The sequence below is a fragment of the Diadema antillarum genome, unplaced genomic scaffold (genome assembly GCF_040938485.1).
Source record: "Diadema antillarum isolate AM-2024a unplaced genomic scaffold, OU_Dant_1.0 seq00000100_RagTag, whole genome shotgun sequence".
Classification (NCBI taxonomy): Eukaryota; Metazoa; Echinodermata; class Echinoidea; order Diadematoida; family Diadematidae; genus Diadema; species Diadema antillarum.
Window position 1 is genome coordinate 1,089,652 of NW_027271188.1, and position 27,150 is coordinate 1,116,801.

At 38.5% G+C, this 27,150-nt stretch overlaps 1 protein-coding gene across 1 annotated transcript; it reads right to left on the minus strand.

Annotated features, from left to right (window-relative positions):
• Nucleotides 1-1,927: 1,927 nt before the first annotated feature.
• On the minus strand, nucleotides 1,928-19,733 carry LOC139726832 (signal recognition particle subunit SRP54-like). The gene is made up of 14 exons (XM_071637826.1): nucleotides 19,491-19,733; nucleotides 18,843-19,019; nucleotides 18,244-18,348; nucleotides 17,500-17,566; nucleotides 17,038-17,095; nucleotides 16,295-16,445; nucleotides 15,545-15,693; nucleotides 14,506-14,606; nucleotides 13,934-14,020; nucleotides 13,514-13,587; nucleotides 13,014-13,122; nucleotides 5,375-5,545; nucleotides 3,655-3,750; nucleotides 1,928-2,225 (listed from the first exon to the last, which is right to left on the minus strand). Exons 1-14 carry the CDS (start codon nucleotides 19,566-19,568, stop codon nucleotides 2,128-2,130), a joined length of 1,521 nt encoding a protein of 506 aa, XP_071493927.1. The 5' UTR covers nucleotides 19,569-19,733; the 3' UTR covers nucleotides 1,928-2,127.
• Nucleotides 19,734-27,150: the final 7,417 nt, after the last annotated feature.

Sequence of the window (27,150 nt, forward strand, 5' to 3'; positions counted from 1 at the left end):
TTGGGGGATCTGTAAATTTGAAGCAAGGCTTGAATAAGACTTTTCCACTATTTCCTATATGTATTTTACCCTCAGATTTTTCTTTCTCTTTTTTTTTGGGGGGGGGGGGGTGGAAATGGAGGTTTGCAGTGAAGGGCTACTGCTTGCAGTAGACCATTGAGTCTTCAAACAGAGAAGCAAAGCCAAAGATAATATTAAAAAATCATCTCCTCATTTCTTCATTTCCTTGAACTTTACTACCACTGACATGTTGCACTCCAGGCAATTGATACACAAAACTGAAACATTTGCTGTTGGTTTTGTTGTCGTTGTTGTTGTTTTTTTTTTTTTTGGGGGGGGGTTGTTTGGGGGTACATTTATCTTTTTTATCATTTGCAAGGTGAATGCAAGTTTGATAGACATTTGGGGATTTTATTGGAGACTATCAAACAAGCTTACATGCAACTGAATTCAAAGATTATGTCTCGCTCCTTAATACAGTTATGTCCTTTGACATAACACATTTGGCATTGCTTTCTCCATCAAGAAATATGTACTGAGTTATCTCCTTTTCCCCTTGTCTCTCTGTCTTTTTCTGTCCAATTACCTGCAAAGCTTTGAATATCACCTTTGGCATCTTGACTTGATAAAGTATAATCTATTAAACACAAGCTCAAGCTTGCAAACTTTTGAATTGAAGTCATGACAGATGCACAAAACAGCATATAATAGTCTTGATCATTCCTATTTGTGCCATTATGGTTGTACAGATAAAAGCACATGATTATCCACCTTTCTTAAAAGCAACGTGCACCAGATTATCTCAATCACATATGACAAATACATGCAAGTCAGGTATAACAGGAGTACATCCCCAACAAAATCAAGACCTCAGAACGAAACAAAGCATGGTAACAAAACAACAACAAAAACGAACATACAGATATATCCAACACACGAATGAATGACTAGTCAGTAATGGCATGGGACTAGTAAGATCATGGGATCAGAATAAAATCTATCTTCCCTTGCACAGCCAGCATGACCACATTTCTCTTCTGACTCACCTTTCATTAGTTTGCTGTTATGTCTGCACGAGAAAATTCCCTTGCAAACAAAAAGTACCAAACACGAGGTCAGAGGAAGCAAACCGACTATGGTGTTATGGGAGCCAAATGGCTACATTTCCTTCTTTAAGTAAAAGAAAAAGAAAAAGAAAAAGAATAATTTCAGTGTATAAAACCAAAGAATATGGAAATCTACTTATAAGATACTTCTGGATACAAAGACCCGTGAAAAGTCATAAAGAAGCATTCTCTGTACAAACTAACAGTAAGAAGTGTGCTCAAACACGTGACTGATGTCCATGAGAGCACATAGAAAAAAAGTGACTAAATTCAAGTATAAAGATATCTCTGACTTGCCTTGTGATATCTTGACCTAAAGCTTTGTCAATTTCAAGCCTTTGCTCCATGTATGATGGTTAATCTAAACTTATCCTCATACGCCTTGACTGTGCGAGATACACCCTGCAGCAGGTTTATTGATTGTGATATCCCACCCCTTTTAATAGCATTACCTTGTTTATCAAACTGAAGGTGGGGGGGGGGGGAGAATAAGGAAGCCCCCAAAGAGTAAAAATGAAATGAAGGCATCGAAACAAATCCAAAATGGGATGTGGGTTGTCAACATATTTAAGCATACAATCATCCTCACATCACATCCATTTGGACAGTGGGGAGAACTAAATATGAAAGGAATCCAAGCTTGGCATCGAGATACCAAATCTCAGCTCAAGAGGATATACCCCTGGTAATGTCTCTTTGTGATGTCTTCTAATGTCTCTCAACATTCTTGATATGGAGGAATAGAGCAGCAATGTCTCTTGTTGATGATCAAATCGGCCGTTTGAAAAATGTTTGGGAAGAGATTGACTGCGTGTCCTCACAGGCTAGGCATGACCAGACCTGACTTGAAGAGATGTGATTAACATGTTCCTGTACTCAGCATCAGGGCATCAAGAAGAAGAGTCGATCACCACAGAAGGATTCACTTTTCTGCCAAGACTCTTGAAGAGCTGCTTTGGCATGGCAGAGAAATATAAAGTCTGTTGATTTCAAGTATCATGGTTGGCAGGTCACAGACAGATTACTGGCCGCCACCCATCATATTGCCCAAGCCCCCCATTCCACCACCTGGTCCTTGCTGGAACTGTCGCATCATGTTCTGGAGTCCGTTCATTCCTCCTGTGCAAGAAAGAATCAACAGAGACATTCCCTCTTATTATCACAGTTTTCTAACACAGTTTGCCACTAAAACATTCACTTGATTTCTCTGCTTTTGTCTGGGCAGTATTAGCAGTGGCATCATTATGAGTACTGTAAAACCACAAACATTTGATAAGTGACACAAAAAGTGCTGATTTTTACAAAAGTTAATACATTGGTAGTAACCATTGACACACAGAAACATCCATGTTTTACTACATTGATTTTGCATATTATTAGGTTTGAATGAAGATGCATCTTTGGGTAACCACGAGTCTCAATGTCCAAAGTATCGAGGAATGTCGGGGTCTGGACTAAATTTGAATACAGGGCATTGCTTATTCTTCATTTGTCCCAGGGAGCATTCAGTACACATGAAAGTAAAACCTACACACACATGAGACAGAATCTAAAATGCTGAGAATGCATCCCAACTTTTTGAATCTAGTCTTCCTTCACACAGCTAATGCATGACTAGCCTACAGCTCATCTGAGGCTTTAGTTGAGGTTTGATTCTTAGCAACAACTGATGCTGGTATATGCTCCAACTGCAGCAATGGGATCAAAATAAAAGGCAAATTGAATTAAGGCTGGAGGAACTACAAGTTAAAATACTAATATTTGCACACTAATGTTTTGCTTGCATTGGAAAAACAACTCACAAAAATTAAAGGGAAGCTAACTGTGTTTTTAAAAGATATGCTTCAAATATTTTTTTTTTTCATTTGTATCATGTTCCCTACCACACCCCATCATGGTTTCATAATCTTTGATGATCTCTTTCTCTCAAATCTTTCTGGGGTTTTTTTTTTTTTTTTGACAGTATTCTGCACTAAACATAATTTTCAAAAAGATCACATTTACCATTACTTCCCTAAACAGCATAGGACATTTCTGCATGGTGTACAAGACACATCTCACCAGTACGATATAAGGTAATCTAAAGTATTGCTTGTATTTTATGTACTGGCATTGTAGTTTGCTTTGCTTGTGGCAGTCAGTGGTATTCTAACATGAGCCAAACTGGCTTACTTTTGTATGAGAGAGGTCAAGTGAAATTATAGCTTTCCGTTATTCCATGCCCCTGACAAAGTCCTAGAACACAAAGATATCCAATACTTACCTCGTCAGATGGCTACAAATAAAAAATCCTCTTCTCATATAAAACATGTATTACTAGCTGATGACATTAACATATGCTACATGTGTGTCAGATCTACTATTTCAGGAATCTCAATGAAGGGGAGCAGAACTGGGAGTTGGATCGGATTCAATAAAAGATGTGTTACTGCTCTTTTTTATTATCATTATTATCAATATTCTAGCAATAGCATCTCCTCCCAACCCCACTCCTCATTCGAGGGAAGACAGCGGCATTGGTACATTGCCATGCACACCAGTCACTCACCTAATTGCTGCAGGACTCTGGGATCCATGGCCCTGGCTATCGACTGGTTGATCTTTGCCATCTGAGCTGGGTTCACGTTCTTGGACATGTTCCCATCTACACGGTCACGGAAAAAGGAATAAAGAAACAAAAATATGGGGATTGTTTCTACTATCATGCCTCATCACTCTCCCCCGATACATGAAGATCGACAAAAATATCAATAACATGTATACTCTGAAATGAGCTACAATCAAAACTGCATTCTGTGTTCAACTCATTACTTTCCTCTGTGCTTTTTAACTGGGGGAAAATGAATAACATTCTTGCCAGGATGGTATTGAACAGTTGCAGTAACTCGGCAGAGGTGACTTCTCAGAGGGAGAAGGTGGTAGTTGCTTAACCTGATAAAGACTAGTCCCGAGTATTCTTGGGCTGGGGTAAATGGGTGTTATAGGAAAATCAGTCAGTCTTTAATGGGTTAATCATAGACTGAAACCTTTTTCTTTAAAAGATTTTAGTGAAGCACCTACTATCGTTAGTTTTATTCTACTCGTATAATTGTAGTGAACAAAAACCATGAATAGAATTTTGCTGCAAGGATCTATGACAGCAAGTTTGTGCTATCAAGAAACTCTTTATTGATGGTGTCATATACAATTTGGCATCCTTATTCTCATTGTTAGCGATTAGTAGAAACAATCACTTCTACTTCAAAACTAATCACCATAGAATCATTTTTCTGAAAAGAGTCAATGACTAGAACTGCAGCAGCATCATCTTAATACATATATCACATCTAATGGATGGAATACAGACATACTATTGGCAATTATAAGTTATTGATACCAGTAGATCTTGCTCTACCAACATTTTGTTGTGATCTGTTTCTTTGTATGTTGTTTGTTTGCTTTTTTTGCTCCTGCATTGCATCTTGATAAAACTGATTCAAACCAGATGCTTTGCTAGGTTCACATTTTAAGCAGTGAAGGCACTGTACCTTCCTAGACACGTTCCCTACCTTAACTTTTTGCGTGACAGTTATCATTTTTTCTCTTAAACATTCTTTCATTTCTCTTCTAAAGCGTACTTCATCCCATAATAAAACAAAATACAATGCTGCATACGCTCCCTTTTAAATATTCCTTGTGTACAACTCTATACAAAGCCTTACAATGTGTCCTGAAATCATATACAAGATAACTGTTGGGAACTCTGCAATTGTGCACATGAATCTCTCCCTGCGTCATTCTCTCAAGAAGCCCACTTTGACAAAATGACCCCCATTAGACAAAGTGTGGGCGTCCAATAGCAGGAAGAAAGGACAACTGTAATTAAGCCGAACCATGACAAAGAACAGTCACATAAAAGGTTTACTCAACTCCTTTGCTACATGTTTTCAAGGTACTAAACAGGGCACTATCTTTGATATAAGTTGAAGATAACTGTTGGGAACTCTGCAATTATGCAAATGAATCTTTCCCTGCCTCAGTGTCTCAAGAAGCCCACTTTGATAAAATGTCCCTCACTAGACAAAGTGTGGGCATCCCTTAGTGGGAAGAAAGGATAACTGTAATCAAGCCAAACCATGCCAAAGAACTGTCACAAAAAAGGTCTATTCAACTCCTTTACTATGTGTTGTCAACGTACAAAACAGGGCACTATCTTTTAGAGCTCATCAAGATTTTTTTTTTGTAGTTGTTGGTGTTGTTGTTACTTCTGTCGTATGACCTCAACCAACCTTTGAAGAGTCCTTTGATGCCACCCATCTTCTTAACCATCTGGGCAAACTTCTGGTACTGCTGCAGCAACTCCTGGACCTCCCTGACCGACACCCCAGAGCCCCGGGCCACTCGTTGGATCCTGCCAGGGCAGCGCATGAAGAGTTTGGCCCCCTCCCTGCTGTCCAGCTCTGAGTGGTATTATACACACACATAAAGGCACATCACTTTCAGGGCATAACTGAACACACAGGTGAAGATTACCTCGTTATGTGTTAGCAATGATGATGAAAATAATGGTGATGATGACGGCAGATGTGTTGACAATGAATGGGATGATGATGGTGATGGTGATGATGACCACAATGATGGCAGTGGTGGTGATGATGATGAATGCGATGGATAGCGATAGTAATGGCGATGCAGGCAATGACAAAGATCGAGATGATATGGATGATGATAATGGTGATAACGTTGATGGTGGCGATTGGGACGACAATGGTGACGATAATGATTGCGGTGTTCTGCATGATGGTGATGATGGATAAACTGCAATAACTGGAGCGATGATGGCAATGACTTGAATGTTGATCATACTGATGATGATGATGGTGATTCGGAAAATGACAATGGGGATGATGGTTATGATGATGATTAGAATGGTGATGGTCATATGATGATGATGGTGTTAACAGGAAAGAGGCAAATGGTGATGATGTTGATGATGATAACGGCAATAACTAGAATGATGATATGCGCAATAACTGGAATGTTGATCATAGAGATGATGCTGGCGATTGGGATAATGACAACGGGGATGATGATAACGGTAATGATTGATATGATGATGGTCACATGATGATAATGATAATCAAAGAGATTGGGGCAATGATAATGGCAATGATGGTGAAGACTAGAATGATGATGACTACGATGACTGGCGTGATAAGAGTGATAATGATCATGGTCATGCCTGGGATGATGATAATAGTGATGACGATGATGGATATAACTGGAAATGTGATATTGGCGATGAGAATGATGGTGATGACTAGAATGATGATGGTGATGATGATGATGATGATGATGATGATGACAGCAAAGATAATGATGATGGCCATGATGATGATGGCGAAGACGATGATAAGCAGATCCTCTCACTGATGACAAACTGCTGAAGCAGCAGACAACTGAAAACCTATATGAACACATCTATGACTTCCTTTGAGGTCACAAGTAGGACTTCATGAAAGCACACACTCCATGGTCAATCTGCAAATTACTGACTGTAAACCAGGTTTCAGTGCCTTAATGGCCATTAAAAGGGCATTGTACCGGTTTTTTATTTTTTTATATGTTGTTCTTTTAATTCTAAAAGACCCAGTGGTGCAAACGGAATCAAAATTTCACAACGATTTAGTTCGTAATTTCATTTTAAAAATGGAACTTTTTGGGTGAGATTTATGCTAATGAGGTGACGAGCCCAGATGTCGTGATGTCACAGGTGCCAAATATATCACTGATTACAAGCCCTCCCATACGCGTGCGTTAAATCGTGCCGAGTAGCAGACGACCCTTAGGCCCAATTTAGCTAGCAGGCGGCACTAGTGTACTGTCCTATCCATGCAGCAGTGTCTCAAATTTTGCTGAACCAAATCGCACCAAAATTACAGGACATACTTCTAAGCATATTTCAAAATACTGTATTATATTTGAACGAAATCGGTAATCTAGAAGTATCAATATTGACGCCGATTTTCAAGTTGTCACTCAAAAAAAAAACTAACTCTTCGCGAGAGATCTTGGTAAACGCGACATGCACAATCTAGAACTAAAGTTAGCCGACTAGTACTGTGCGAACGGGGAATTTACGCGGGAACTAAACTAAAAAATGTCATGATTTCGGCGATTTGTGTGATTTACGAACTATATTTGTCATTCAACTTAACTCAAATAATTTATAAATTGATTTTTTTGCTCCCAATTACTTGAAAGATTTGTCTCATGATATTAGATGGCTAACTTCAGTCTGTGCGTGCGCAGGCAGGTAGGGCTACTACGCCGCGATCACTCTTGTTTAGTCGTACAGAGCAGATTATTTTTAGCGACAACAGGAAAGTCGACAACTTCACTTACACTTCCCAACTTGCGATTTGGTTCCAATTAGCGTGAGCAAGTGGACATGAGTCATAAAATATTTCTAATGATTTTGGTGCAATTTGGTTAAGTGAATTTTGAGATATCTACATGGATATGGAAGTACTCTAGCACTATACCTACACCAGCACTTGGATCGCGAAGCGGCGGGACTGTTTGTATCTACGTGGTCAGGCCACTCTTCCAAGGTATGGGTCCTACTAAAACTAGAGCTAGTCCTTGGTGTTAATACGACTACCATGGGATTTATCTCGACTACAAAAACATTGAAAATCCATAAAGCAGATACCTTACCTGCAAAATTCAGCACAGAAACAACAGGGCCTGCAGCACAAGGGCCTAGATCTAGCGGCAACGCTAGACCTTGGAGTCTGGACTTCCTTCAAGTTCTGGCAGCAGGGGTATGTACTAGTATAACGTTTACGCTGTGCCTATTACATGTATTAGCGCTGTGCACACAGCTGTCGGCGGGGCAGTGTAGGGGCCTACTCCTCAAGACTTGAACTGCCACGTAGAATCTTCTCGGTCCTTGACTGCTCACTAGTCCTAGTCCTAGTTCTAGTCTAGAGTCTATGTTTACTGGGTAACTAGGCGTAAACCGTGATTGCCATTGACTATTTTTTGGATTTAGATTTTAAGAATCACTCGGTCCTCATCTTCATTAGATAGTTTGAACTGTCGAACCATTATCGCTCATAATGCATAGTTAGTGCAACGTTACTTACACACAGTTTTCTATGGGCAGCACGTTCGGACAATGATGCCAATTTCATTTTGCATAACTGGAATATTCCCCACAAATTTTATCTAAATAAAAAGCTTTTGACGAAATTCCTTTTAAAAATCAATAAATATTGTTTAACATGTTTATTTCAGCTCCATATTGCAATTTTACTAAATAACAGTTTTTGCAGTACTTCGTGTGAGATTTCATCAGTAAATTGACATGTGTAGTTCGTTTTGCTAAAGTCGGAGGTTGGCACCTGTGACGTATGCCAAATTGTGTGGATCGTTCCTTGGCTTGCTCGTTTTCATTTTTTTCAAAAAATCATTACAGGCTTATCCTGGGTTTTAGAATCCTCTCTTTCCAGTTGTAGGCATCAAAAAATGTAGATTAGAATTATCAGACACTTAGAAAATGTCAGTACAGGTTTCTTTTAAGAAACAAACTTTAGTATTCTGCTCAGAATTGGATGCATCTGAAGTTATTACCATGTTATGTCAAGAAGCATCACCTATGCCAGTGACGAGTGAGGACAGTCTGAGTGGACATGAAAAAAAAAAATTGCTCTCAGTATACGTCATGGTAAAATCTCCATGACTGAATCTCTAATAAGAGATGCTGCACCAATCAGAAAGAGGAGCTTGGGGTTAGTAATTATTGGCAAGAGCACTCATGTGCCTGACATTACTGAGGGGGACATTCCAGAGAAATACACTTATCCAGTCTGCAAAGGGCAACTAATGAGCATGTCACAGAGCTGTCTGAGGTAGTATCACATGTAACACTCTGGGAGCAAAACCTTTCATGACTAGCCCTATTATATCAAACACTACTGCACCAAATTCACATGGTTGACAAAACCAATTAGAACAGTGTACCATATTTAGATTTTCTTTTTTTGTACACATTGAAAACAAATTGATAACTACAGCACTCGGCCGGAGGACACGATCGAGCACATGTTTCCCCCGAACCCGCCCCCCCCCCCCCCCATACCCCATTTGGATGATTTTTTTTTAAGGCTAAACTGTTGAATAATATGGCAACTGGGAACCAATGTTTGCACTTTGGGTGTTTTTCAGTTGTTTTCACAGAATTTACCTTGTGCCACTACAGGTTATTGGTACGAGTCTTCAAATACACTGGGTTATGATCACTGTAATGAGGCTGGTATGGCATAAGAAATATGACATGGCATCCCATAAAAGTCTAGACAATGAGGGCGCTCTCCATAAAACTTTTGTTACCCAGAATAACCCCCATAAACCTCCACAGCAAGTTTGAATGGTATCCTACAAGAAATGTGGCTGATAGAGCATATACAAGAAATGTGACATAGCATCCAAATCGAACACTGAGGGCAACATCACCACAAACTGTTGTGTCCTACTATAAAATGACCACTCATACACCTCCTTCCCAAGTGTGCATAAATCCAGTGAGTAACAATCAAGTTATAGCATAAATAAGCATTTTTGCAAATTTTGTCCTGATCAGGGTGACCTATGACCCTGTAAAAGGTGGAACAGTGGGGGCAGCAGTATCAATATGTAAAGGTGTCTAGATTGGACTATAATATGTTTACATACCAAATTTGGAAAAAAAAAAATCAGTCAAGAAACACAGCCAGGATCTTACACACAAGCACACCCTGAAATATTTACCACTTTGTGTCTAAAGACGGAACAAGCAAGGGCGCCACCACCAAAAACAATAGGCATCTTCATTTCACTATAATGCACCTCTTTGCCAAATTTGAAGAAAATCTGATAAGAAATGTGGCTCATAGAGCGCACACAAGAAATGTGACATGGCATCCAAGTCAGAACACTGAGGGTGCCGTCACCACAAACTGTTGTGTCCTTCATGTAGAATGACCACCAATACACCTCCTCAGCAAGTCTGAATAAAATCCGTTGAGTAACAATCAAGTTATTGCATAAATAAGCACTTTTGCAAATTTTGACATGATCAGGGTGACCTTTGAGCCTGTAAAAGGTGGAACAGTGAGGGCAGCATTATTATTAGGTATAGGTGTATAGATTTGACTATGATACATTTACATACCAAATTTGAAAAGAATCGGTCAAGAAACAAGGCCAGTGTTGCACACACAAGCAGACCCTGTTAAATGTGCCTTTTCATGTATAAAGACAGAACAAGCCAGGGCGCCATCACCAAAAACAATAGGCGTCTTCGTTTTACCATAACACACTTTCATGCCAAATTTGAAGATGATCTAAGAAGAACTGCAGCCAGTAGAGCTCTCACAAGAAAATCTCTGCGGCAGATGCGGGCGTGGCGGTGCAAAGAGGCTAAATCAATAGTATCCTCCGAACTCTGTTCGGGGGATACAAAAATCCATAGTACCCTCCGTACTCTGTTCGGGGGATACAATTAGGCAAAGCTAGCTGAGAATGGTGTATAATACTACATTAAAGGACAAGTTCACCCCAAAAATATGTATGTGTGAATTGAGTGAATGCTGCAATATTAGTACAACATATTCATGAAAGTTTGAAAAAAAAATCGGACAATATGTTCAAACGTTTTGAATTCTCAAAGTTTCTATGTAGTCATTGCTGGACTACTACAGTTTGAGATGTACAATATATCAAAAGAAAATATGATTAGAATTCCATGAAATTTCATTTTTAAAATGAGAAGTACATATTCCCTTTACTTTGTTACTGACACATGATAAGGGTAACATCATTCCCCCTGCTTTCAGAAAGAGGTAAGTCAAGTGCTCTTTCAAATAGCCAGAAATATGAAAATGTGTTGAATTCTGTTCATACTTTCTTTATATCGTTGGACATATGTGACAACACAGACTGTAGAAGTCTGTAGCAGTGATGGCTGCACTGAAAGTGTAAAAAATCCATAACTTTTGAGCCCATTGTCCAATTTTCCTCAAACTTTCACTGCTGTGTTCTACTAATATTACTGCATTTACTCAATCCATTATACTTGTGTAAGCTTGTCAATTGTAAAGTACATACCAAAGAACATTTATTACCTCTGCTGCCAAAGAGGTTATGTTTTTGTTGGTGACGGTTTGTTTGTCTGTTTGCAAAATAACTCAAAAAGATGTGAACGGCTGTCGATGAATCTTACAGGATAAGGTGATAATGTTACATGGAACAGTTGATTACATTTTGTTTTGAAGTTTACTGTTTTGAAGGATTTTTTAATCTTTTGGCAAATATGGCCAATGAACTTGGGAGTTTAAGCCACAAGCGTATTTGAGGTTTGCATACACGCACTAAAGCGCATGCTCTGCTCAAGGCACCGCCCAGCAGGAAGCTGATGAGGTAAAATGGATGAATTTCAGTATGGATACCAATTGAAATGAGCTGCTTGGTGGAGGTCTGTGCTCTCCAAGTGTTTTTCTAATTGTTATAGGAACTCTGGCTTTGTGGAACTTGTGGAACATTAATGGCTTCTCAAAAGCAAAAACAGTTTCATCCATCTGATGGCAGGTTTTCAGTTTATGAAACCAAGTGACATAATTGCAGGAAATATGGGTATCCTTAGTGTATCATTAATACCACTTAGCCTTGTACTCTGAAAAAGTTTGACAGAATGCATTCGTGGAACAAGACATCAACTCCTGTTTTGGAAATATCCTTTGAATCAACTAAACAACTTCTTTGCATATGCTCAGTACAGAATAGTGGCCTCAAACCCTCCTCACTTCAAATCTTGATGAGTAGCTAGTACCATAGTAATTACATTGCTAGATTTCTGACGGTTGACAATCAAATGATTGTGATTTTTTGGATTTATTGTACACTGTCACTAATAAAGGAAGCGCTTGAGAGCTTCATGAGTATGCTACCACCTAACAGACAACTGGAAGTCCCCTCCGTACAACTCTGCAATGAAGACAAGCACCTTAGGACATAACTGCCGCTGTTAGTAGACTTGAACCAGAGACCTCAAGATTGAGAGACTGTGGTGTTATCCACTGAGCTACACCATAGACAGCAGATCCTCATGAAATGATGTGCAGATGTATAACTATGATTTCTACTCTGGTGACTGTAACAAACTTATCTGAACTAATCACATGGTATTACATACTGGTATTAGTGGTAAGACAAACCTGAGAGAGAGAGGTGAAGTTTTGACAACATTGTCTAAACATTGTCTGACATCGGAGTCGGGAGAGATATCACTGTTTCAGAAACACATACATTTGTAAAAATCCTGAAGTTCTTAATGTCTATTGGATCTAAATCAAAGTGTTGTTGTTCTGTTTTGCTGATTGCACTCAAGTTCAAATTTATCTTTTTGTTTATTGCAATCAACCAAAAATGGGTTGAAAGTCACTTTGAGGGACTGCAGTTGATTGCCAAGTTTTGTGTTAATAGTGGGTACTGTAAAACACGATATTTTCACAGCAAGAAATTTTCGCGAGTCGCCTCTAACATTCAATGCATATAGTGTGGACAAGAACTTTTGCGTGCATTTTAATTTTGCGAATCTTGGCTCTCGTGAAATTCGCAAATCTAAAATGCACACGAACATTCGTTATACAGTACACTGCTACAGCAGATCATGCAGATAGTACTAGTATGACATGACATACATATACACTGTAAATGATACATATTATCTAATATGGTGTATGTAAGTATATATGTGTGTTTATACGTTCATATGTATGAATGTATGGATATGTATGTACAAAGTTGAATGTGTGTATGTATGTGTTTATGCATGCATTCCCATGTGCATGTAGCAACAATCTAGGCATCACCACTTCTGCTCACCTTCATCATTCATGCTGTCCATCATCGTCATCAGCTTCTTGAGCCGCGCCATAGACTCCTGCTCGTTGCCCTTGGTCATGAAGTCACTGCTGAATCCTGGAATCATACCCTGTACAGAAGGGTCCAGTCAAAGACAAACGTCACTGCGTGAAGAACTTTTCCACTGATAGCACTCGTAACGTTAAGCATACGAAGGGTACAACACAGTTACACTGTGGGACGTCTCTACGCTCTCGAAAGAGACATAATACAAATCAATGGTCTACATTTTGATTGTGGACACACAAAAAAGAGACAAAAAAGCAGTTAATGGTTTTTGAAACACTGAAGTCTTTGAAAGAGTCGGATATACTAATTATGCTGCTGACAATTCCTCACAGAGTCTGCTAAGTTCTTCACAAATTCAGCAGAGGGAGCTTAACAGGATCTGGATCCCTGAGATCCTGTATTCACCTGGACTAAAACTAAAGGACCAAATCCTATTATATGTGACAACTTACCATAATTTGTCCGAAAGGTCCCATCTTCATAATGTTCTGAAACTGCTCATACATGTCCCGCAGGGTGAATTCACCTGTGTAACGGTAAAGACGGCAACATCAATTAGTAATCGCACAGGCTACTCCGATATTTTGTTTTAGCTTAAACTCCAATTCTCGAGCACTCACAGCTGTAGTGTGTTCTTACAGATGAGTAAACAACATGAAATTGCTAACCTTCACGAAAGTTTTGCAAGAGGTGTACATCTGTAGATCTCTGTCAACTTATCAGCACATATACCCAGGTAAATCACACACAAGACATTGGCAAATTCGAGCAAAAACTTCATAAACACAATACTGCATCTAAAATAGTAATGTCATTCAATGTAATAAAATATTTCCAAGGGGTATCTCCTTATATTGACAGGATGGTCTTACCATGCTTGAGCTTGTTGATGAGTTCCTCATTTTCATCCAGGTTGAGTTCACTGACCTTGTCAATCAAACCTTCAATGTCCCCCATACCTGTCAAACAAAGAGGGCAAAACTATGAGACACTCATCACATGAAATATATCTGCAACCATGCAAATATAGTCAAGCAGCCACACGATCATATCATGAGAACATGACAGACGTATGGAAATTTGTCAATCAGCTGCAATAAAACCAACTCAACGCAATAATGTCATTGATTTGAATGACAGGGTAGATTATAATTTTTCTTCACTACAAGTCACCTTTTTATGCTATTCTTATGATGAGAATCGGCTATTACAAAATAATTGCTACATCTAGCTGAATCTTTCCACCAAAGAATAACCTAACCTCCTTGTTACACCAAAAAACCACTGGATTACAATCAAAATCACAGATGATGACGATGATGATAAGATATTTTTCCTTCTCCCATTTCATCAGGATCTGCAAGGACAACAGACTTTTGTTTGTGGCATATTAAGGTCTGAGAGGTAGAAAACCATGGCACAGAGCAAAAACAATCCTCTTTACCGAGAAGTTTGCTGATGAAGGGCTTCGTCTTGAACGGCTCAAAATCATCTATGTGTTCACCGGTTCCAATGAAGATCACTGGACTCTTAGTGGCTGCAACACTAGGGGGCAAATGAGCATATGTATTCACGTAAACAGGTATATCTATCTCTACATATCTCGCTCTCCATCTCTCTTTCTCTCTTTATGTACACATCAGGAATTCTAGGATACAACAAAAATCTCCAAAGAATAAAAATGACTGCAATGAAATGAAACAGCTGCCATTGTTGTTTTCAGAAGTACCAAATGTCTTCAATAAACCCCTTTCATCTGACAACCGAAAAAAAATTTTTATACCCATCTCAAAATTCAGTAAATCAATTGCCCACTGCCACTTTTATTTGTGTGTGTGTCTTTGCGTGTGTAGGAAGGTGTTATGTGTGTGAGAAATTCATGTTGATCCCTGCCATGTTCATATAATTCCTGCAGTACGCTACACTGCAACCAAATATCTACTGATAAGATGAAATCTATTACTTTCTTTGGGAAGGACAGGTTGTCATTATCAGAAAACTGCCAAGTGCTAAATACAGAGTAGCTAAAGCATTCTTCACACTTGGGGCCTGTTGTATCAAAACATTTTTCCATCAGAAAACCCAAGTTACTTTTAACAGTCTTTTCCTGTGTTTAATCAAAGGAAGGATGATATTATCCTGAGTTTTCATTGGGAAAATTTTTGTTTGTTTGCAACAGACACCTGGTATTTCAAAATCATACTCACATTGGAATGTTTCAGTGGTATCATGCACCACTCAATGCTTTACAAAAAACAACAAATAAATAAAATGTTTTCATCAGCACTAAATATTCTTTTAAACATGGAGATTCAACTAGAAACTGTTCACCAAGCAAGAGCAGAATACACAATTCATTAACTCAACTGCACTCGCTGACAACTTTTGGCAGATTTGTTATTGTTTTATTTTTAATTCTCCTTTCTAGTAACCCTAATGAGGTCTCACAGATCGTCTCAAGCTGGGTAAACCAAGGCACTTACGCACTGAGGGCTCCTCCACCCTTGGCATGGCCGTCCAGCTTGGTGATGATGACCGACGCCACGTCCACTTTCTCCTTGAAGGCCTTGGCCTGGCTCTCACAGGCTTGACCAATGGAGGCATCCATGACGAAAATAATGTTGTCAGGATTCTGTGGTGGATCAGGGATGCAAAGTTCGTTCACATATGATCATATCAAAGGAGCCCTACAATCTTCTTTGAAAAGTTTAACCATTGCAGCACGTTGGGAGCAACTGGGTACAGGCTCTCTCTGAACACTCCAGAGTTAAAAAGTTTTGGATTTCATTTGATGACATCATTCATAACTCAACTCGCGTATCTGCTCTTTAGTCCTCAAGTACGCCTTCGTTCACATCAATATCAAGCCATGAGAGAAAATACATGATTGGTGACTATCTAAATTTCCTGAAAACTGACAAAAGAACTGAACCTGTGAGCAGAGGTACTGCAAAAATGTTATAACTGTATCCACAGCTACAGAAAAGCAAAGAGATCAGAAGAAGACATTGAGCCCCTTCAAATATGAAATTAGATAATCTGTTTTGAAAACATAAATCTCACATGACAGCCCGGTGAATGCCAGTTTACCTATGCAAAAGCTCCCAAATTTGTCTTGTAGCAGCTATCACTACTTGTAGCGCTATTGAATCATTGCTAAAACAAAAGAAAATGGTATCAAATCTAGTCAGAGGACACACCCAAAAGCAAAATGAAAATGAGCTCAAACTTACCACAGCATTGGAGACCTGCAACATTTCCTCAAAGAGGGAATCCTCCTGTTTGTGCCTGCCACTGGTGTCAACGATGATGATATCAAAGTTCTCCTTTTTGAACTTGTCCACACCATCCGCTGCTATGATGACTGGGTCAACCTCTGTGTAGCTGAGTGTAAAATCATGACAATTACAGCTCGTGTCATCACAACTCAGCAGAAATTGGCAATCAAGCATTGACATTACACAAAGTTTAGCATCTCATTACATCACGTTTTTAAGACACATAACATGGATCTTGGGATTACTACCGAACTTCGGTCAATAATGGACACTAACTCAGAGAATTGCAAGGCAGTATTACAACATAAAACACTAGACTTCAGGATGTATTTCCTTTGAGTAGGGCAACTGTTTTGGGGCAATATATGTAAGTATACTCACATGTCTATGTTCAATAAAGTTCACAGGGACACGTTCTCTTCAATCCACAAGCAAGGACACGAAGTACATTCTCATCAGATAAAACTGCAATAAAAACATGAGATTTCAACCCTAATTACTCCCTCCCCCCCCCCTCCCCACTTTTGAAACTTCTTACATTTGAATACAAAGCTCTGAAGAGGGAAGATTTTGGTAAATTACTGCTTGTGTCTTGAAGACTTTGATGTAGAGAAAGAGATCATGGTTTTGCTGTATTGGCAGTGTTAGATGTGGAAGTAATATAACCTACCATGCAAAATGCTTATTGTATTACATACCTTCCATAGAATGGTATCCTTGCTTTGGTTGCATTCTGTTTTAACTGATCGAAGGCACCTGTGTTAAAAAAGGAAATAATTAATAACAATATGTTATATATATAAATGTAGATATAGCAGCATCCATTGATCTTCCATGCAAAAGTGAATTGCATGCAGTTGTTAGAAATACTACTGTTAGGACACAAATTGATCAATCATCATGTAACATTCTAAATATCCACTCTTGAAGAAGGAGGGTGCCTGATCATTTGTTTTGGGTAGAGTCATGTACTAAGATTAAAATCATTTTACACCTTTGATCTCAAAATACTCCAAAAGAACTTATTATCCAGACAAATCGCATCAGACAAGTTTCTTGGTTGACACTTTCGATACATTGCAAGCAAATTCCAAGTGGGGGAAGATGAATTTTGAGCCTTTCTGAGAACTATGTTTTATACACCTTTTAAAAACACTTACCAGCTCGGAATGTGTCAGCACATATTAGACAGGCTTTCCAGCCTTTCTTCTGATAGTAGTAGGCAAGCTGTCAGAGGAGAAATAATAGTTCCTCGCATGAATCATTTCCTTCTTGAATAGTTCAATCCAACTTCCTTGACAGGAATCCTAATTCATCAAACATTTGTGGTGCTAAAATAGAAGCTTTTAGGCCTTTTTTTTTTCTTAATGAAAATCACAATGAAATAACTGCACCCTAGAGAAAATATACAACATGCCTATTGAAGAACATGAGTTAGTGGCAGGTCAAAAGGTACATTTTAAGCCATGGTTTGACATTTAACCATCCTCAGTAATTCTACATTTTATCACTTGACATATCTGCCTATATTTTAGTAGCGAGTCAAAAGGTTAATTTTAAGCCATGGTTTGACATCTAACAATCCGCAGTAATTCTACATTTTATCACTGACATATCTGCTTATTAAAGAACATGAGTTAGAAGCAGGTCAAAGGGTATATTTTAAACCATGGTTTGACATTCAAACCATCCTCTGTAATTCTACATTTTATCACTGACATATCAAGGTTCATCGAGACATCTGGTGGACAGGTTGCATTTACACACTTTCTCCATGAAATACACAAATTTTTAGTGACAGTTACCTTCTAAAATGGCTTTATACAATTTTCTGTATCCTACTTTGCTAAGATTGACAAAAAAAAAAAAATGAAGCCTTTTGATAATTAGAGAGTGTAACCTACCTTTGTGCAAGTTGTTGTCTTTCCACTTCCCTGCAGGCCAACAAACATAACAATGTTGGGTTTGCCCTTGATTGGTGTCCACACTTTCACTCCAGGATCAACAAGCTGGAAAATTAAAACCATGATTTGGCAGGAAACTGGTTAAAGATTACTTTAAGAAGCAACATTTCACAAAAGTGTATAGAAGAGCCTGAAAGCATTCAACCTCACATTAGCGTTTGTGAATTGAATTTGTAGTATACCATGCATCGCAACCTCTGTCTGCCAGTGCTTACATAAAACAAAAACAAAAACAAATAAAGATGCAGCTTGCAAAGAATCTAATCTCTTCCTATTGTATTCTGACATTTTCAATTTTCCACTGCAGCTGAAACAGCCATGTCACCAAAGCCAATGTTTACTTGATATTCAATCGAATTTTCCATACAACTCAAGGCGTGCGTCTGCTAATTATATGTCAAGTCATTTTAGAATGCAGTTGTCCAATACACACTCTAAATCTCTAAAGCTGAAATATCAAAAACAGTTAAAACACAACAGTCATTATAAAGGTGACGTGAGGCTCTCACACTATGTAAAGAGTGAGAGCACTCTCTTACTTTGACAAGTTCCTTGAAGACAGCAGTCTGGATCATTTTGCGCTTGTTGAGGCCAGCTGCCATTTCGTCAAAGTCAATGACGGACTTGACGTTTTCCTTGAGTCTCTTGACGAGACGGACATTGACGTCTGCTTCGAGCAGGGCTCTGCAGACCTCATTGAGCATAGAGTTGAGTACCTAGAGCAGGCAAAGGTCAAATGATTTCTTATTAGATACTATGGACACAAAATCTTCTTTTCCCAGCCCTTGAGTATAAAAGCAGTTCTAAAACAACCACTAAGAAACATGTAGACGAATATTGAAAGGAGAGGTACATGAAAGTAAAAAATAATATCCATTGGGGAAAACAGGAGGTAACACAAAAAAGGTAATGTGGAACACTCATGGATATACAGGGATAAAATTGTCATAGGGGCCTACAGTACTGAAACCTAGGCAAAAAATATTCACCTGAAAAATAGCACAGTGATGTGTAGATTGCTGGATAGATAGAGTGAATAAAAATCTTCTTGTCACAAAATCAAAATTATTCAAAGCACTGTCTTCGTTCCCCTTTCAAACCAAGTTTACTGAATTAGATTAAAATTATATTCCATAGTTCCTTTACAGTATATCAACAGGCCTCTTAAAAACCACGTAAATACTTACATCTTCATCAATTATTGTTGCGTTGCTGAGCGACTTCAGCGCCGACGTAATTTTTCTACCTAGGTCTGCTAGCACCATCTTGCTTCAGGGTTCAACCTCTGCTGAGAGGTCTACAAGTTACTGTATATGGCTCTTGAGTTGGAGAGTGTCTTGCTATATTCTCAGCAGTGGATCCACTTCTTCGGCTGTTGATGTTGTTTACCGTTCCTTAAAATATGGAGAGGAGTTTGTCTGGGAACCTATTTCATCCTGCAAAAGGAAAGATAACACAATGAGGGAAATATTTCAAAATCAATGCAGCAAAGTGGACATTTCCTAGCTAAGCTATTGATTAGCACTCTTGTCGGTCAATGGACACTGGAAACTGGAATGCTCTTTTTTAGCTGCACTTTAATGTTTTGAAACACCTGGGGGGCATTTCATGAAGCTTTTTGTCCGACAAAGTTTCGGACAAATTTGCTCTCAGCCAATCAGATGCAAGGATTTCCGTAGCTTGTAACAGTTTGTCAGAAAAATATCCGACCAAACTGCTTCATGAAATGTCCCCCTCCTCTGATGCCCAGGACAAGCTATTATATAAACAGTGTGTACCAGATAGAGGAGTGTACACAGACTGAAAGATGGTAGCAGCATGTAACATTCTTATGCAATGGGTTTTTTTTCATGAAGAGTGTGTCTGTATCCTCTCTGGATCCCAGCACCTTTTTTAATCGCAGTGGCTAGACAGTGTGAACTGTGATGTAAACACGAGATGTCTTCTTACATGTGGAGACTATTTCAGAAATTTGTTGTCATATTCAACAAATGTTGAATTTTATAGGTTTGTCGCATAATCTGTAAGGGATAAAAATATCTTGTTAATATTTTTTCTAATAGTAGTTAATAGTTTCTTTATAGTAATACAATTCAAATTTGTATCAAGTAACATATGTCGTTAAGTGCCATTCGGATCCACTCTTTGAAGAACTACCATTCACTCAGCCTTCTCCAATAAATTAAAAGTCATCACCTTGCATATTTTCTTTCTTATGTCACCATGAAACATCACATAAACATGAAATTTGGCGATGAGCTACTGGAGCTTCAGGATTCACAACAAAGTGAGACTGTGTCACTCAGTGACTAATTTGTTTTGTTTTGTTTTTATACAGAGGATTAACTCAATGAGACCTAATATTTCAAGGCAAGTTTCAAGGCAGCAGGCCATCATTGATAGATGAATTGAGGAGTTTTCTTTTGTTTATGATAACACAAGTTTCAAGGCTTGAAATTATGCCTCAATCAAACTAACAAGTTAAAAAAGCCATTGGAGATGCTTGCCACACTGGAGAATGGGCGTAGACTCTAGCTAGTAGATTGCTTGTTTGAAGATTGCTTGTTTGAAGCAATTTTATGGGGAAAAGCTAAAGTTGATTGATTGCATCATTGATTGCATACGAAAACATGATATGATAGACTAAAATTTATATTAATTCAACTACTGAGCAACAGATAACCTTATCATATGGTAATCATAGTCACGCTCGACTCTACGACAAAAACGTAAAACATGGTTTCCATTGACATTGAGCCACAGGTAAGAGTGGACCTAGCATAGACCTTGCCTTGTTGATTTCATGTCATATGTGTGTAGTCCCATAAATTGGTATTCATGATGGTTGCGCAATTATGCCAAACGTAAACAGATGGCGGTGGAAAATTTTGGAAAAGGTGTAACGTTAGAGCTTAATCTTAGATAATATCATGCACAACATATTATACTACTGAAAACGTGTAGAACGTTTTCCCTTACCATACGCCAATATACTCACTTTTGATAGTAAACTAACACTGGCTTTCGGAGAATGGTCAAGAAATTGCAGTAGCTGTGGCAATTCGACGCAAACGACCGACCACGTATTTCTTTAGATAGGAAATACCAAACATCGTGTCAGCGTCAAAAGCTGGCGCTGTTTGTGCGTGTGCTACGGGGCCTTATGGTGTGCCACGGTGATTTTGTTTTGTTTTGTCTGAGCGTAAGAGGTGGGGGTCTATGAGTTTGTTTTATGGAGTGTTGATGAAAGGTGTTTATCTTATGTGAGAGAAGTGTAAAAGTCGTAGGCCTATACTACTACCTCCATTGGTTGGGGTGATAGGGTTGGAAGATTTATTATGATTTCACTTCTTCCTTAATTTCAACTATAAGCTATTTGATTTGAAAAAAAAGAAGAAGAAGAAGACATGATAAATGTACTCGTATATGTTTTAATCGTTATGATCATTGAGTATGATTTATGAAGGTATTTATTGTAAGATGGGGTTTTTTTACGATAATTGAGTAAAACAATGAAGAGTTTTCCAGTATATTCTGTATCGGTGATCGTATTTTGTTTTATACAATGTTATTGTTCCGTGTATTGTGAATCTATTATTTGTGTTTTGTAAATGTATGGCAAGAGAAAGGAAGTGAGATATTATTTGAGACAGCATTATTTTAATATAGAAATACACTGTACGGTATGCCATTATACTAGGAACAACTAGGAGCGGCAACGTGCTGGACATCGCAGTTCAGCGATTTTGTGTGTGTGTGTGTGTGTGTGTGTGTGTGTGTGTGTGTGTGTGTGTGTGTGTGTGTGTGTGTGTGTGTGTGTGTGTGTGTGTGTGTGTGTGTGTGTGTGTTTTAAATCGTATCGTAAATATGCAAACAAACAAACAAAACAAAATAACAAGAAAACATAATCTGTTCTGTTCAACTCAGAGGGCTTACTGAGTACTGCATAAGCTCCACAGAAATGTATATCATAAAACATTTTAGCCCAACGATTTTCTTTCCTCCAGAGCTTTTTTCTTCTAGCTCTTTGCTAGGCCCAAGTGGTCCAAGTTCCTTAAGACCTTAATTTCATAGTTAAAGTAAATGTGTAAGCAAAGAGAAGTTATGGAATGTGAACATAAGTGTAAATATTCTTATTCTGACTACTTGCAGGTTAAAACCAATATGATGACCAACACTGATTTTATTTGGATATTTTGCCTGGACTAATATGAACTCATTCAACCTCAAGCTAGAATGATATTCTTGTCCTCGGCCCACATGGTCGAACGGATGGGCGAATTATCTGTTCTATGTAATCAAAATCACTCCCTTTTTCATAAAAACAGAGTCACATTCTCTTGTCTCTCCTTCAGATGTCGAATCTAAGCCATCTCCCTGACCTGACTCAATTAACTCCCGGTGGAGGAAAAGGAAAAGTAGACCAGAACCATTCGTCTGGGTAAAAATGGCTGTAGCTAGCTCGTGATGGCCAAAGTACCGCTGTAACGTCGCCGAGTTACGTAAGATTTCATAACAAAGTGTTCACGCTCAATGTCAACGAAAAACTTGATCGCTCTTTGCTCAGTGCTTTTCCCCACTTTTGTTCAGCTACTGAAAAGCAGCAAAACTGGTTGAAAATTTTGGAGTCATTGTCTGACGTGTTGCGAGGACGCATGTAATAGAGGAGTAAGGTCGACTGGCTTAGAGCGGCGGCATTTTCACGGACAGCAAACAAGAGGAAAACATGGGCAAATCCACACACCTCATAGGCCACTGGTCATTCATTCACCTTTTTTTTTTCACCCTCACCTCCTGTACCCTCCCCTTACTAATAAATTAAAGCGATTTATATACATAACCTCGCTAATGCCCTAATTCAGAGGGCAGTGCACTTCCCTGAATATTTCGTACGTTCAAGAACAATTTTCCTCCGTATGACACTTTCGAGAGAACATGATTAGAAGATCGAAGGGGTTGGAGGCATTGTGTACCTCTGCAGGGTGCACAGCTACAAACTGCCTGAAACGAGGTGGGAGACTTCAAAGTAATTTGCCAAAAGAGGTGGTATGAGTTTCCTCCCTACGAAAGCACAACAAGAAAATATACACTTAATTCCAGTTTCAGTGGTCGCAAATCATGAAACCAGAAAAAAGAAAGAAAGAAAGAAAGAAAGAAAGAAAGAAAGAAAGAAAGAAGAAATTGTGAGATGATTCGACAAATTAATCCGCTGACAAAGCTTTGACAAGAAAAGCAAAGTTGGTGAAAGAAATCATAAGCTAACTAAGAAGATAAAATCCTTTCTTGCCTTTTCCAAATTACTGGAGTTATGGTCTGCAATATTATGTATGCATTGAATAATTATAATTTATATGATTAAGATGCCTGTCATTATTTTCTGTTTCTGGATTTCCGGATTTATCTATTAGTGCATGTTTAAAAGAAAAGTTTAACCGCCAAAAGCGCTAACTCCATTCTTATTTGAAGTTGAGATATTTGTGATTAAAGCTGCTAAAAACAAAGAAAATAATAAGAACATTTCGGATCTTTTTTTAAAACATAACTTCAAGAATATTTCTTGTTATGTAACAAGTGAGGTATAATATCACTGAAAAGATATGTTTCGCTCTGTTAACTTTGATGATTAACTTACTGCAGAATGTTTAAAAATGTCGCTCGACCCGTTTTAAAATCACTCTTCAAATATTATGAATCAATTTGAAACTTGTCAACGGTAAGTCGCAAACAAGAAAACAACTCATCAAAACCAATATTTCAATAAACAAGCCTATATCAATTTTTCTCTCCCCATAGTGTCTTCTCATTGAAATTAGAACTTCACACTTGGCGTTACATACTTGTGATTCTAAAGTTCTACATTCAATATCCATGTTGTTGTTGCTTTTTTTTTATTTCGATGTGCTGTAATGGAGAACGATAAAAAACATAGTTATTGATAGGACAATGGATAATGGTTCCAAATATTGTTATAATCATTTGCGTAAAAAAAAAAAAATGTTTTCTGCACCAAATAGGCCTACACTGATATCCGATGTGATACCAATTTGATCTTGACCATTTTTACGGTGAGGGGACACATGCCAATGGGAAATCATACATCAAAACATGAAAATTGTTTCACATTTTGATCGCATGATCATGGCTTTAGCATTCGTTGGCTTGATCATAAGGTGCACTCAAATTAAAATGATTAAAGTCATGTTTAATTGTCTGAGAAGGAACACATAGTTTTTGATATGTATACACATAAAGTGCAAATCAATCATACGTTGAACATTTCAGACATTGTACTATATTCCCTTTTCTTGTTGCGATTATAACATCACCCATTCTACATAGCCAATGGTCAATATTCCCTCGTGGATCTGGCTATCCTTTTGTCCACTGTCTTTTGCCATTTCAAAGCGGGATCAACTGTCCTTCTAAAAGTTCTAATGACTTGCCTACTATACTGGCTCACCGTGTCAGCTTCCGCGAGCAGGAAGATTGCGCAATGAATCAAACGTTGGTTTTTTCTGTTTGTTTTAAGCCATGACATGACAGAGTAGATAGACCGTATAATAATATGTGAACTACAGACAATAAGATATTCTTTTCCTCGGAAGCAACCCCTAAACGATTGAACGCCCTTGACAGCAGATGGGCAAAAGAAAGAGGGAAGAGACTAAAAGGTTGCAGGTCATTATTTTCTTTGTTAGGAGAGGAAAGTTATATATAGAGTTACTCAAAGTTACACAGATGTTGCACTTTCGTGAACTCATGACAACCTGAAATCGTGAATGATGCCGGTCAAACTAGAGTTTGTAGTAATTATGAGATTACCTCGGTCACTGCAATTTGATGGCACTCTTTGAGAGTATTATTGTTTCTCTGCTCTACCCATTGGCGAGAACTTTTTCGAGGCCGGGGGCAGTTAAAAGAGTCTAAAAGCGTGTTGAACGAGGACAAAGCAAAATGCTCCCAATCGCGTAATATCGTACGATGAGGAGTTATGTAATTCTTATTGTCACGTCGACCTATGTACAGTGCGCGTGACCTGAGATGGGAATCTTTTTAGAGAAAATTATATACGATTCAACTTAGGAAAGAAGGATCGTATTGTAACTACTTCCTTGGTCTGGGAGCAATCAAGAATCAGAGAAGAGGGTCTGTAGGCAGAGAAGAACCCGCCTCTAATCCTGGCCGACATGCAAGGACAATAGACCCTCTCTCTCGTAGTACGTTGGGAAGAGAATGAACAAACTGAAGACTTTGAGTGTATGTATGGAATTGGATAGGCAAGCCGTATCACAATGGTTGCATAATGGCAAGCAGAAAACATTTCTAAGACACACCGACATAACAGCTACTAATTTAACCCTAAAAGGCCTGGAAGGGGAGGAAACCGTACGTACTGTTAAGACGTGGCGTCATAAAATGTTGCTTCGTTCATAAAGTCCTTTTTTTCCCCCTATTGCTATTCCACAGAAATGCGGGTTTTAACAAAAAAAAAACAAAAACAAAAACCTATGAAATTGTGAATATCTATAGATAAAATGCACTCATAATGAATTCATACGTTTAATAGCAAGGTAGAAGTCAGTGCAAGGTCACATAATGGTCAAGGAAAGGTCAAATATTAACTTGTGGTTACGAATGATATTCATACAATCAATTATCCATCCCATGTCCAATTATGGTCACTCTCACTCAGTCTCGGTATGATTGATGTTGATGTGCTGCTGTTTTTGCTTTTGCAAAACAAAGACACTGTAATGCAACACGATACAAACAACAAATTGAATTAATGCAAAAGACGATAAGAATTTAGAACAAGTTTACTTACTATAATATCGTGAGGAACCCATATGACCTGGGAAATTTGCGTATTTACATATTTTATTAATTTTAAACTTATGAATGTATGGAATTCCAGGTGTTGATTCAGCTTGTGTTACTTGATATGATTGCCAAATTTCATTTCGTTTCATGTTTAGTTTCCGAGATGGGGTGGAGGGATCCGCCTCCACATTGCACCCCACCTTCGGATGCCAGATGGGTCCAAGAACCCTGTTCATTTAGGGTTACGCAAACCGAATTCCAAGTACAGGTTTGTATTGCCATTTATATTATAGAAACTGATAAATTGAACGGGTTGCGTGGTTGGGACCTTCGAAAAAAAAATCATCACATTGTTGGAAAACACTGACTTAGATGATGTTCTATTCTTGCGGTTACCATTTCATCTCTGTGCATGGGAGAAGGACGTAGACAAGCAACTAACTCATTATTTTGACAGAGTTGCACGTGTCCTAAGTATGGGAGGTTGGATCTAAGAGTTCCGGACGTTTTAACGATACTTCCGTTGATGAGTTATTGCAAGCGGTAAACAATGTCACTTGTTTAAATTTTCAGTGTTTTCTCCTCCGAACACGACATTTCCTGTTCCTTGAAAGGGAGCAAGTGCCTTTGCCAACAGGTCGAGTGGTGTAGTAAGCAACCTTCACGAGACCAACGTTAGCATACTCCTAGAATGACTCCATTATATTTCTTGTATCCGCCATCGGGTCAGATGGTGCCGATTGTTTGAAGTAAATACAATATCTGCTGTATAATATTGATTGTCCAAGTTAAGGAGTAACGTTTGCACTCACCCACAAATATAAAGAAGGGGATGGGGTCATCTCGTTGCCGTCTTGAGGGTGACGCACTTTGTAAACCCGTCATGACATTCAGTGATTACCATCGGGTAACCTTTGATCCGGAAGTCAAATACAATGTATTGCAAACGCCCTCCCATCGCAGTCATTCCTTTCGCTCACCGAGAGGTTACCGACTGCGCATCTTTAAAACTGTGTCCTCAGAATG

What these genes read in the sequence shown, in the direction of transcription:
- LOC139726832 (XM_071637826.1), bottom strand. Translation starts at nt 19,568, where the DNA reads ATGGTGCTAGCAGACCTAGGTAGAAAAATTACGTCGGCGCTGAAGTCG. An exon ending in GGTGGAGGAGCCCTCAGTGC is followed by an intron (nt 14,607 to 15,544) that starts GTAAGTGCCTTG and finishes TTTGCCCCCTAG; the next exon opens with TGTTGCAGCCACTAAGAGTC. An exon ending in GGACAGCATGAATGATGAAG is followed by an intron (nt 5,546 to 13,013) that starts GTGAGCAGAAGT and finishes AATACCACTCAG; the next exon opens with AGCTGGACAGCAGGGAGGGG.